Genomic DNA, 11,566 nt, shown 5'->3' with positions numbered 1-11,566 from the left:
CCCATCACTTCCATTCCAGCTGTCTTTGCTGTGCTATGAATGGTCACCCCAAAAAGCCTGACTGGTCACCTCTAGCAATCAAGTATCACCTCGTTATTCCTCTGATTGCTTGGACTTTTAGCATCCGTCTCCAGTAGACCCCACAGGTCTATGAACAAGGGCTCACAAATGGACCCATTCCTGTCCAACCCTTTTACCACACATCCGTGGGAGTGTCCAGTCAGCACCCTTCCCCGCCGCCCCTGCCCTTCTCTGATCTCCTGGGATACTTACAGCGGGGCTTCTGGGGAGGGACGAGCACCTCTTCCCTTGAACTGCCACCCGTGTTAGCCCCTCCTATTTATTCCCCCACAAAAAAACCAACCCTTTCCGGGCCAGGCTTCAAGTTCCTTAAAGACAGGGGCTAGTCTTACCTACCTGGATACGCCGTCAGTTCATCCCTCCAGTTCCGTAGCTGTCAAACTCTGCCATACTCAGGAATCACCCAAAGGGCTTGCTGAAGCAGACTGCGGGGTCCCTCTGGATTTCTGACTCAAGGTGGACCCCAAGAATCTGCATGTCCAACAAGTGCCCAGGTGATACCGATGCTGCTAGTTGGGGACCAGGCGTGGAGCACCACTGACCTAGTTGAGCTCCTCCCAGATAGCTTCCTGGAGAAGCCTGCCTCCTCAGGGTGGCTTCCCAGTCCTGACTCTATCTGCTGCCCATCTTCCCTAAGTCCCCCAGAGCTGGAACTCTGTCGACACTTTGGGATGGGCGATGCTTAGTAAAATAAGAGACCGAGACACCAGGATCTTGTTAGCTGGATATATTTCATTTTTTTTGTTTTTGTTTGTTTTTGTCACAGAACACTGTTTGCAGTAGAGGAAACTGGCATTGCAGTCTGGTGGTAAAATGGCTTGTTCACATAAACCAGTACATGTTCATCCTTTAGCGCAAAAAGCCCTAATGGCGCGTACCCTATTGAAATTCAGGACATCTCCAATATTTTCTCTCTCTGTTTTTCTTTGTCATCTTTTTTTTTTTTTTTAAATAAACATTTTCAAGGTTTGTCCAAAAGAAGGCCATATAGGTTCTTGGCTAGCGGAAGACAATTCAGAACAGTTGTTGCACACTTGGACTGTCACCTTCTCCAGGCTGGCAGTTGATATCTTATTTTTTTTCCAACTCATTTTTATTAAAAAAATAAAAAAATGCTCCAACTATCAGTTTTACAAAATCTCTAAGGGAAACACAAGAGCAAGGTGCTGAGGTAAAAAACACCTGAGGTAGCTTTTTTTTGTGTGTTTTTCTCGTTTAAAAAAATCTGTAAATTTAACGCCCTGGGCCAACGACCTCGTGTAAATTGCTATTTTCCTCCACATTTTTTTTTTAAAAGAAAGAAATCATTTCGCTGAATATTGATGGCTTATACACCAAAATGTAAAAAGACAAAATACATTCTTTCTTTGTGGAATCTTTCTTTGTTTGGTTGGTTGGTTTGATGGGTTCCTGTTTTCTTCTTCCAAAATGCTAGGACAAGTACCATTGACTCTTGTTCTTTTGAGTAACCAAGTGTAAGTTGAGGCTGGTTTGTGTGTTTCGCTTTTGTTCCTTTTGTGTGATGTGATACTCAGAGCACTGCTTTGCCTGGGGGGTGCGTAGATACTGGGAATTGAGACAGAGGGATGAGGGATGGGGGAATTGAAAAGAATGGGAATGGAGGAGGAGGGGAGGGAGAGAAGGCAGGGGAGAGATAAACAGAGAGAGACAGAGAATTATATAGCAGTATGCAAAAAACCAGTTTAAAACCTGTGAAGCAAAGAGAAATGGGTGTGTGAGCTAGACAGGGATGAAGAGAGACAGTTTCCTCTTCAGAGAGACGGTATCCCTTCTGTTGACATACACAGGTGATCCAGAACTGCCGTGAGTGTCCTTTCGAGATTTCCCTCGGGTGAATTTTGTGTGGGTGGTCTCGAAGCTCCTTACTAAACCATTAAGACCTCCCAAAGAACGACTTTATTCTTTAAAGTCTAGAAAAGCCTGCTTTCTCTTTAAAAGGAAAAAAAAATTAATTGATTAAAACTTGGAGTTAGTTGAGTTATTTGATATATTATTTCTAAAATATATTAACGCTGCAGGCACCCTGTGTAACCCACAGGCCACATATCTTAACATCTTTCCCCTTCTAATATGTACACACATGTACAGAGACAATTTCCACAAACAGAAAAGGGTGTGAATTTTGCTTTGCTTTGAACACGTTCACCTATGTTAGTTCAACTAAAAGGGATAGCGTGGTGGGAGTTAAGGAGAGATCCGAGTGGATGGTGCAGTGGATGGCTGGGAAGCCTGCAGAGGCCCTGGGGGAGGCAGGAGGCCGGCCGGGGACTGGGCTGACCTCCCCACTCCCTCCGGGCCCCGGGGATTCTCAGGGCCTCTGCAGAGTCCCCGGCGCCTCCGCAGACTTCTCATTCCTCAGGATGGTCTTTGGTTTGCTCCCGAGCTGGCTGGCTGTGTTTGGTCTCATTCTGTCAGGTGTTGGAAGGGCTACATTCATCCGTTGTTTTGCTGGTGCCTGTTGGGAGCCTCACTTGCTGCGCTGTGAGGCGACTCCCTGAGGATATTTCTGCTCCTGCTGCTTGACCTGTTGTACAATTTCCCTGATCTTGCGCTGGGCAGTCTGCAGCAAGGGAGAGGAGGGGACAGGGGAGAAAAAGGAACCCGGTTCTGAGGACAAGCGGTGGGGCCCGGAGGGTGGGGCTGGGACGTGGGGGAAGGAAGCGGGAGGCTCAGAGAAGCGTCATCTACCTGTCGAGGCCCTCACTCTGGGGGCCTTTTCTGCCTGAAGTAAAATGCAGGGTCCGCATGCACCCCACCCCTACCCCAAGGCAGCTGGTTGTGGGAGAAAGACATGGGACCCCAGAAGCTTCTGTGTACTTGCAGGCCAGGAGGCAGAGCCAGGGAGCCAGTGCCAGGGGGCCTCGCAGAGCTGGACCGCACCCCCTCCCACTACACACACTTCGGTCCTCAGGGCTGCCCCGCACCCCCCTCCTGGAGCCCATTAGGAAGAACGGAAGTGTGATGCCGGGAAGGATGGACAGGAAACGGGTGCGGAGGAACCAAGAAGTAGCCCAGACCCTCTGCCCTGTGCAGCTGAGCGAGCCCCTCACCCCACACCTGCGCTCGGGTCCAGGAGGCCTGGGACGCAGGAAGCAGAGGGGGTGCGGCCGGGACTCTGAGGGCAGGGCACCTCCGGCACAGAGCACGCCGGGCACTCGGCGCAGCTTTACTGTGGGCTTGGGCAGCCCTCACTGGGGTGGCGCAGGGGCTGGGACTGCTCTGTCCCAGACCCAACACACGAGGGCCTCGAACAGAACCAGGCCACATGGCACTGGGTCACAGGTCCCCAACTGAAAGGGAGAAGCCCCGGCCTGGACAGCACGGGGAGGTGGGCTCCTGCAGTGAGCGAGCTGAACCCTTCCCACTGCGATGCTGGTCCCCGCACGGGGTCTCAGAGCCTGACTGGGGACCCCTGGGTGGGTCCTTGCTGGTATGTGGTTCCCAGCAGGGGAAGGCCTTGACTGAGGCCTGAGGGGGCAGCAAAGGGAGGGGGGCAATGCTCTAGCACTGCGGGGGGCTGGAGATGTGCTGGGTTTGTCTTCCAAGTGCTAGGCTCGGCCTTGACCTCCTCTAGCAGCCTGGGGAGGGCCTGGGGAGATCCTGGGGAGAGCAGAGGTGAGAAGGGGTGGAGCAGTTGTCCCTGCCCTGTAGGCAGTCCCTGAAGAGCATGGGGAAGTCCACCTGCGGGGGGAGGGGGGTGCAGGGGTGGGGGGGTGGCGCAGGGGTGTGTGTGTGTGTGTTTGTGTGCAGGGCCCGTGACTACCTGACAGGCTACCAATAGCTTAGAGAACTGGAAAGTGACTGGTAGGAGAGACCACACCCTCACAGCACAGGTACCTGGCTAGCAAAGAAATGCCCAATGATTCTGACGATCACTTCCTCATTTTCATCTGGCGTTTGGTCACGAGGCACGATGACTTCTGCACTGGTTAAGTTCTGCAGCTCATTCACCTGGGAAGAGAGAGAGTGGTTCAGGAGGAAGTGGACAGGGGAGAGCTACTCACCTTTCCTTCAGCCTGGGGGGGGGGGGGACACTCACTGGGCGCCCCGACTCCTGGAGCCCCCCTGGGGCTGAATTTTTATTCTGGAATTCCCCTCAGCAGGTTCCTGCACATGCTCCAAGGACCCGGGCTCTGCCATCACCCAGGAAGGTAAATCCCTCCTGGACACGCTCTCCGGGCGAGCCAGGAGCCCACACCACCTCTGACTCACCAGAGTAAGCTCTCCTTTCTAATCAGGCGTTGTTCTGAGCCCACTCTTCGTTTGCACCCCTGCCTCCAAGTCTTCCTTCTACCTTCGAATTGTTAGTTTTTCTCCAGTCCCACAGCGACCCTGCTGCTCCTCTGTCCCTTATGGCCCCCCCTTCCTGCTCTCTGGGGCTCCTCCCCAGCCTCAACTAGCCTATACTGCACCGGGGCTCAGCCCAGGCCCTGGCCCCGGGGTGCTGAACACCCAGGTGGGGTTGCCAAGTGCTCATGGACAGCTGACAGTCTCTGGGTGGAGATGGGGGGGTACACAGAATTCAGTGACTGGTTCTAAAATGACCAAATAGGGGATCCAAGGGCTCAGGATGGCTGTTTCCCTCTTCCTACTGTATCCTAGTTTATCCAAAGCCAGTGTGTGGACCCAGGCGCGGGGATCAGCATACTGAAGTCAGGCTGTCTGCCCTCGAGGCCCTTCCCCTCTTCCCGACGCAGTTTCACGTGTGGAGCACTTTATAAGGTTGTGGGGGTCAGTTACTACTACACCAGGAAACTGGAATTGTTCACAAATGGCCTACATTCCAAAATATTTTTTATCAATAAACACGAACAACGATTAAACCTGTTTATGAAAAATGAAATTCTGCATAAAGGAAACCGCAGGTATGCCCATGTGCGCACCTATGACTCTAGAGGTCCCCATATGCCTGCCACTCCACACGGTCCTTCTGCTAGCGTGCACAGACTTTATGGGAACTTGTGGGGGTGGTCATATCCCCGCCAGGTGGGTGTCTCATGTCTGACAGCCTATCTGCTGGTTCCTACAGGCTTCAGAGTTAATTCTCTGGCACTTTTCAAATGACTTTGGTTGCTGCCACTGTCAGGTTAAAAGCTGTGGGTTTTTTTGTGTTTTTTTTTTTTAATGTTTCCTTTCTCACCCACCACCCAACTGTGAAACTAGTTCCCCTGTAACAGATGGGCAGGTTTGGGGAACCGAAGACAGAATCTATAGGAGGGAGAGTCTGAAAAGTCAGAGGAGAGTGTAGGATATCAGGCCCCACAGGCCTCTCAGCATGAATTCAGAGAAGGACATACACTCTGGAGGGGGCTCTATTCCCTGTAATTTTCCTGCTGCTGTTGGGTGTGGGCTTGAAGGGGGCAGGAGGCAGCCTCCTTGTCATCTTTAGGGAGTAGGGAGCTTCATTTTCCAGCATGTAGCTGAGATGCCGTATTTCTGGGTGCAGAAAGAACCCTGGTGTTTTTGGTGGCCTGGCTCGGCACCATGGATTTGGGGCCCTCCGCTCCGAGTCACATCCTTGAAGAGCCAACAGAGGTCTGAGGGAAGTTAGGCTAGGCTGGGGCAGGGAATCAGCCCAGGAGATGAAGCCAGCTCAGAGCAAACTTACGGTTTTGCCGCCCTTGCCGATCACCCGGCCAGCTGTAGAAGAGGGCACTCTGATGTGGGCTTCCAGCTTCACCTCCTCTTTGGGGTTAAAGAAGTTTTCTTCTTTCAGTTTCCCAAAGATCCGCCCCTGGGCCTGAGAGAGGAAGGCATGACCGGTGAGTCTGGGCTGCCAGTCGGCACACCTGTGGTGCTGCTGCTCGAACCAGCGAGCCCAGGCCCTGCACACCCTCACCTCCAAATTCCGTGGGGCTGGACACGGAGAAGCTGCGCGCCCTGCTCCCTCCTTCAGAGACCTAGTGCTGCTCCTGCCACCTCCAAGCAACATGCAGGGGACCGTGGCCTCAAGGAAGCCCTCTGTGTGGGGCTGGGGTGCAATCAGGCCTGATTTCTGTCTCCCTAGCACCTACAAATGTTGGGCTGAATGAACCTGTGCGGGGCGGTCTTCACTTCCTCCCCCCACAATATGTTTATGCCCATGGAAACCGAAGGATGGAGGCGAGTCGCGTGGTGCAGTGTGGCTGGCTGCTTTTTGATGTCTAAACCCTAGAACCAGTGCACCTGTGAGGTTATGGTTTTTAAAAAAAGCCTTTAAAAAATTGAGATACCATTTATATCACCTAAAATTCATCATTTTCAAGTGTACACTCCAGGAGTTATTGGTGTATTGTTTTTTAGGTCCATCCACACTGGAATCATTCCCAGTGAATTTTAGGCTCTGGTGGAAAAAACACTGGACTGGAGCAGGGTGCTGATGAAGCAGGTGCAGCATGCATCAGAATTTCACTAATTTTTATAGCTAACATCCTATTGAGCGGATAGACCACATTTCATTGATCTGCTCATGAGTTGAAGGGTTAATGTTTTCTTCTCAAGTCCTAAATATTTTAAAAAATATTTATTTATTTATTCATAAGAGACATACAGAGAGAGGCCAAGACACAGGCAGAGGGAGAAGCAGGCTCCATGCAGGGAGCCCAATGTGGGACTCGATCCCCGGACCCCGGGATCATGCCCTGAGCCGAAGGCAGACGCTCAACTGCTGAGCTCCCCAAGCATCCCAAGTCCTAAATATTTTTAATGATAAGGACTATCCTTTTATAAATATGTTCCTGACTTTCAGAAAACTCAATATCTAATTTCCCTAGGAGAAGGGCGAAAGTAAAAATGCACCTCACCAAACAACATCCAACAAATTCCTGCTATGTCCCCTTACACCCCATGGTTAGGCCCCCATAGCCTGAAAGGTATAAGTGACTCAAGAAGTCTGAGACACCTGTCCTCCAAACCATGGCTCAGGAGGCTGAGATACCCCAGAGGGGGCACCACCTGAAGTGGGTACTGACAGACAATCTACTTTTCCATGGAAGGGAAGGGAAGGAGAGCTCCAAATCGAACAGCCTGGAGGGAGGTGAGACAGGGTGAGTCTGAGACTAGTGAGCAGCAGCAGGAAGGGCAGTGGAGGCAGGGCCTCCCAAAGAACAGTCCTGAACATGCCTCTGAGGTGGCTGCTGCCTGCGTAAGGCCCTCCACGACTGCGGGGCCCAGGTGGCCCTTGGTACTGACCTTGAACTGGGCTTCTGGTGGGCCGGTGATGATGACCATCCTTTCGCTGACGTCTGGGCCTTCCGCTGGGGCAATCTGCAGTTTACAAGGCAAGAGGAAAGTGCTGCTGCCAGGCTGTGCTCCGCAGGCCCCTCTCTTGTTTGGGTGCGTGGTGCACGCACCTAGCCAGGGTATGATGGGGCTTCTGCCCCTGCTGCCTCCACTCTGGGTATTAGGAAGTGACCACCATGGTGCCCAGCATCAAATTTGGGTCTCCGGCCACCCAGGCAGACTTGGAGGCAGGGCAAGTAGTTACTGCCTGTCCCGACCCTGAGCACCGGCAATGACTGGCCTCCCAAGGGAGTCAGGAGGAAGAGGAGCTGTGGGCTCCGCCACCCGACCCAGGCCCCAGAGCGGAGGAACGGCTAGTCCACAGACCACTACTGTGCAGCCAGCTTGCAGGAGAGGTGCCCGGATTCTAACTCTGCTCACAGAGGCGGTTGGCTGCAAGGGACAGTTGAGCTAGACCACAGGTGGCTAGCACCAGCTTGTCCAGGGCACAGGAACTGAGTGAGGGGCAAGGACACCCGGGTCCCAATGTCAGCTCTGCAAACCCCTCCCCTCCCTGGACTCCGTTTCCTCATCTGTGAAACATGGAGGTGAACCCCGGCAAGCTCAACGCCCCCTCTAGCTCTCGCCATTTGTGAGTCTAGGTCTCTTGTAACACAGCTCAAATGACAGGCAAGCACATCTTGTTAGAGCCTCATTACAGATTCTTCTCTGTATAGCCCGCCTTGTTCCAAAAACCATGAAGGTAGCTTTGAAAATAAATATGTCGTAGCAAAAGCTAAAGTTAATTTAAAGTAAAATGAGTTAAAGGTACTCCAGACATTGAGAAATGAGCCAGGAGTGAGGTTAGTATGTAAATGCATCTCATAAGGTCCTATGCACCTGCCTCAGGTGGGCCGCAGAGTCCGTCTTAAGCTTAGAAGAACAATAAAAGAAACTTCATTTACAGGGTCACAGTGTTCCTAAAGTCAGAAAAAGCCAGCGGCTCAGGAGAGGTACCATCCTGAGACTGATGATGTAAGTCACCACCAACGGCTGTGCTTCAGACGTGCCCCCCTTGCCCCGCGAAGACCTCCAACTCCACAGGGGTTAGTTTCTAGCCCACGGCCAAGGCCAGGCTCCATCAGTGAGCCTCAGGTACCGTACGGCCGCTGCAACATTGTAGTGATGATGCATCCCAGGTGTGCTCTGGAATCAGAGATCTTCCTGGGGGCTCTGGCTCTGACACTGCAGCATGAGGATGAACGTGAGGCACAGGTCCCCAAGCCCTGAGCTCCTTGGGAGGACTTCCCTTACATGGGCAGACGACCTGCCAGCCTTCAACTGCGTAGGGCAGCAGCCTCTGCTGAAAAGCAAAGATCACAGTGTCCTCCCAGCAGGTCACAAAGACTGGTCCTTGAGACCACTGGCAGGAACGCCTGCCTCTATTTCTGGATCCACAGTTGGCATTAAGTCTGGCCCTTATCTCAAAGAGGAGGAGATGAGAGGGACTGGAGCATGGACACGGTGGTTCCCACCCTACCCACCCAAACCCAGAGGGGCTAAAGGGCTAATTCATGCTTTACGCTGACCAAATCCCTGCCGCCATCGCTGTGCGCCTCCCAGTGACTCCTGGTTGCCTTGCTCAGAGTCTGAAACAAACACCCTGTCTCTCCTCTGACGCTCACCAGTCCAGACCACAAGCCTAAGAGCTACTTGTGTGCTCCTGTGGTTTGGAATGACGTTCCACCGGGAGAGCACCAGGGAGGAGGACCCCACCTTATCATGACTGAGGCAAATGGGGCCCGGAGGTAAGCAGGGGCTGGAGCGAGGGCCAGGAGTTCATGTGGCATCCTGAAGCCTGCTGCCCTGATGCTCCCAGGGTAGGCGAGCAACAGGAGCCCAGCTCCGTCTGTAACTGGAGCATCTGGGGGTGCGCCTCCCCGACCTCCCCTCTGCTCACCCCCCGCAGCACTCAGCTCCCACTAGCGTACAGCTCTCTGCCTGAAATGGCAGCATCAAATGTGCCTCTTGCTGCAGCCCCCCGAAGGCTGACAAAGCAAGAACGGAGGGTTCTTTGTAGTGAGATTATCCATTTTGCTGTAGAGAAAATGCTTTCAGAGTCCTGTTGAAAGTAACAAAAACCAGACTGGTTTTTAAAAGCAGGAAATTTTTCTCACAAATATTTGGCTTCCCTGGTTTTCTCTCCTTCATTGCTATGCACAGAGGCAGGGGCCAGAGAAGGAGCAGGGTGCTGATGAAGCAGGTGGTCGGTGCAACATAAAGGCTGACTGGGCCTGACCAGCCTGCAGAGCCCTTTCTGCCCCCCTGGTCCCACCCTGCTGGCTCTGCCCACCACAGAGGTCGTGAGCAAAGTGACATACCACCACTCAACCTTGTCGGGATATGGATGGGCAGTGGGGACGCTGTAGGGCGATGCCCAAGGGAGTGCTCTCTCTCTCTCCTAACTCCTCTAGGCCTGTTGGGAATGATTCCAGTGTAGGGCTCTGGTGGCTCTGGTGGAAAAAACACTGGACTGGAAATTGGGTCACCTGGTTGGATGTCGGCTCTCACATTCTTTACCTTTGTGGCCTCTGACAGTTAGCGGGTCCTGCCACTTGTGTGCTTCAGCCTGGTCCCCGTGCCTAAGTCCCACTCTTCTCAAGGGATACAGGGAGGATGTGATGTCACGATCCTTCAAGCCCCTTGTGGTCGAAATCATCTAGTTCGGTCTCCACCGCCTCTCAGGCCACAGGACTGGACACTGGGGCGGGGGGCGGGGGGACAGGCAACCAGCCAAGCGTACCTGTCCCATCCGCGGGCCGGGGTCCCACCTGCCACAAGCCTGCTGGGAGCAGAGGCCTCTGTGTTCCACGCTGCAGGCCACCCGCCCCTCGGGGCTCCCGCCCAGGTTCTACACTTTGCAGGTAACAGAGGAGAAATGCTTTTTCTAAACAGAATTCCTTGGTGGTCTCAGGGCAATCCTCGTCCTGTGCTACTCAGAGTGTTTTGTTTTTGCTTTTCTCCAGCACACTTGCTGTGGGAGAAATTCCAGCTCTTCTTGAGGAGAAAGTGCAAGCATTCTTTCTCTCCAAGTCATGAGACTTCTCGTTCGGAATTCCGGGTTGTCCCATGGTAGCAAATTACTTTACGTAACAACGGAAACTCTGTTTTCTAAAGTGTTTCATGAGGCTTGGGACGTGCTCAGCATTCTGTCTGTGAGTCAGAGCCGATAGCTGGGCTTGGAGCAGGACCAGGGTCGAAGAATCCTTCCCTTTCAGCTCCCGGGATGCTTCTTCACAGGGCGCCCGAAGGGGCAGGATGTGGGCGCGTAACTGCCACCGCCACTCGCGACCATTCCCATAAATCAAGGGGCCTTCCTTCCTGAGCTGCTGTTCGTCCCAGGGCTGCCTGTCGGGCTGTGTCCCCAGCTTTTGTTTATCTACAGTGTTATCGCTTTCCAAAGAGTTTTTCATTCAAACTATTTTCTTGAGGTTCAGGGGTGTGTGAAGCAGAGACTAATTAAAGCATCAAAACCCTGATAAGGGCACAGTGTAAACAAGGCTCTGCTGGCGTACCCCCTTGGCTTGGGAAAGGCCCCAGCCTGTCTGCGCATTTACAGTTCTTGAGAAGAGGGTTGCAGTAGCCCAAAGAGGACGGGGTTGCCTTAGGTGTTATAGGTGTTACTAATAATTTTTCCAATTTCGTCATCAGTTGAACGAGAAAGGAAGGAGAGAGCTAAAGAGGAGAGGCGATGGCATTAACTGGCCAGACCCCGCGGGCTCCTGCCCCTGGAATCAGCGTGGCCCAGGAGCAGCAGAGGGAACAGGGGACGCGGGGCGGGGGGCTGGTGAGGGAAGAGGATGGCTGTCGAGAGCAGCTTTACCTTGATGGAGGCCCCAGCAAATCTAGCCAGCTGTTTAATGTGCGCCCCTTTCTTCCCGATGATGGCACCTACGGCCTGGGTTGGGATGAAGAGATTCACAATCTCCTGCTCTGGATACTGGAAGGGCGACAGAAGACAAGATGTCATTCCCACTGGGGTTGTGCCTTCAGGTGCTCGGCAGGCAGGAACCGAGCATCTACCACGAGCCATGTGCTCTGACGGCCCCAATGCCCAAGGAAATGGCCACTATGGTGCATGCAATTCCCCTGTGCTCTAGGGCTCTGCAGGCGAGAAGCCTAAGGAATGAACCTGAACAGTGAGACCTCTTGAGCAGCTTGGAGTCTGCTGGATTCAAAAAGTGGACTGTTCACAGGTTTTCTG

At 53.2% G+C, this 11,566-nt stretch overlaps 1 protein-coding gene across 2 annotated transcripts in view; it reads right to left on the bottom strand.

Moving 5' to 3' along the window:
• Positions 1-793: 793 nt before the first annotated feature.
• The window catches only part of IGF2BP2 (insulin like growth factor 2 mRNA binding protein 2), a 154,216-nt gene continuing 143,443 nt past the window's right edge, over positions 794-11,566 (bottom strand). For both annotated transcript variants that reach the window (XM_041731890.1, XM_041731891.1), the window contains 5 exons: positions 11,186-11,302; positions 7,273-7,347; positions 5,711-5,842; positions 3,940-4,053; positions 794-2,662 (listed from right to left, as the gene is read on the bottom strand). In XM_041731890.1, the coding sequence (XP_041587824.1) occupies positions 2,570-2,662; positions 3,940-4,053; positions 5,711-5,842; positions 7,273-7,347; positions 11,186-11,302 (531 nt within the window). In that variant the 3' untranslated portion in view covers positions 794-2,569. The remainder of the gene's footprint in view (positions 2,663-3,939; positions 4,054-5,710; positions 5,843-7,272; positions 7,348-11,185; positions 11,303-11,566) is intronic.

Source organism: Vulpes lagopus, chromosome 17 (genome assembly GCF_018345385.1).
Source record: "Vulpes lagopus strain Blue_001 chromosome 17, ASM1834538v1, whole genome shotgun sequence".
Classification (NCBI taxonomy): Eukaryota; Metazoa; Chordata; class Mammalia; order Carnivora; family Canidae; genus Vulpes; species Vulpes lagopus.
Note: the sequence above shows the minus strand (reverse complement) of the source record. Positions and strands in the feature narration are given on the sequence as shown.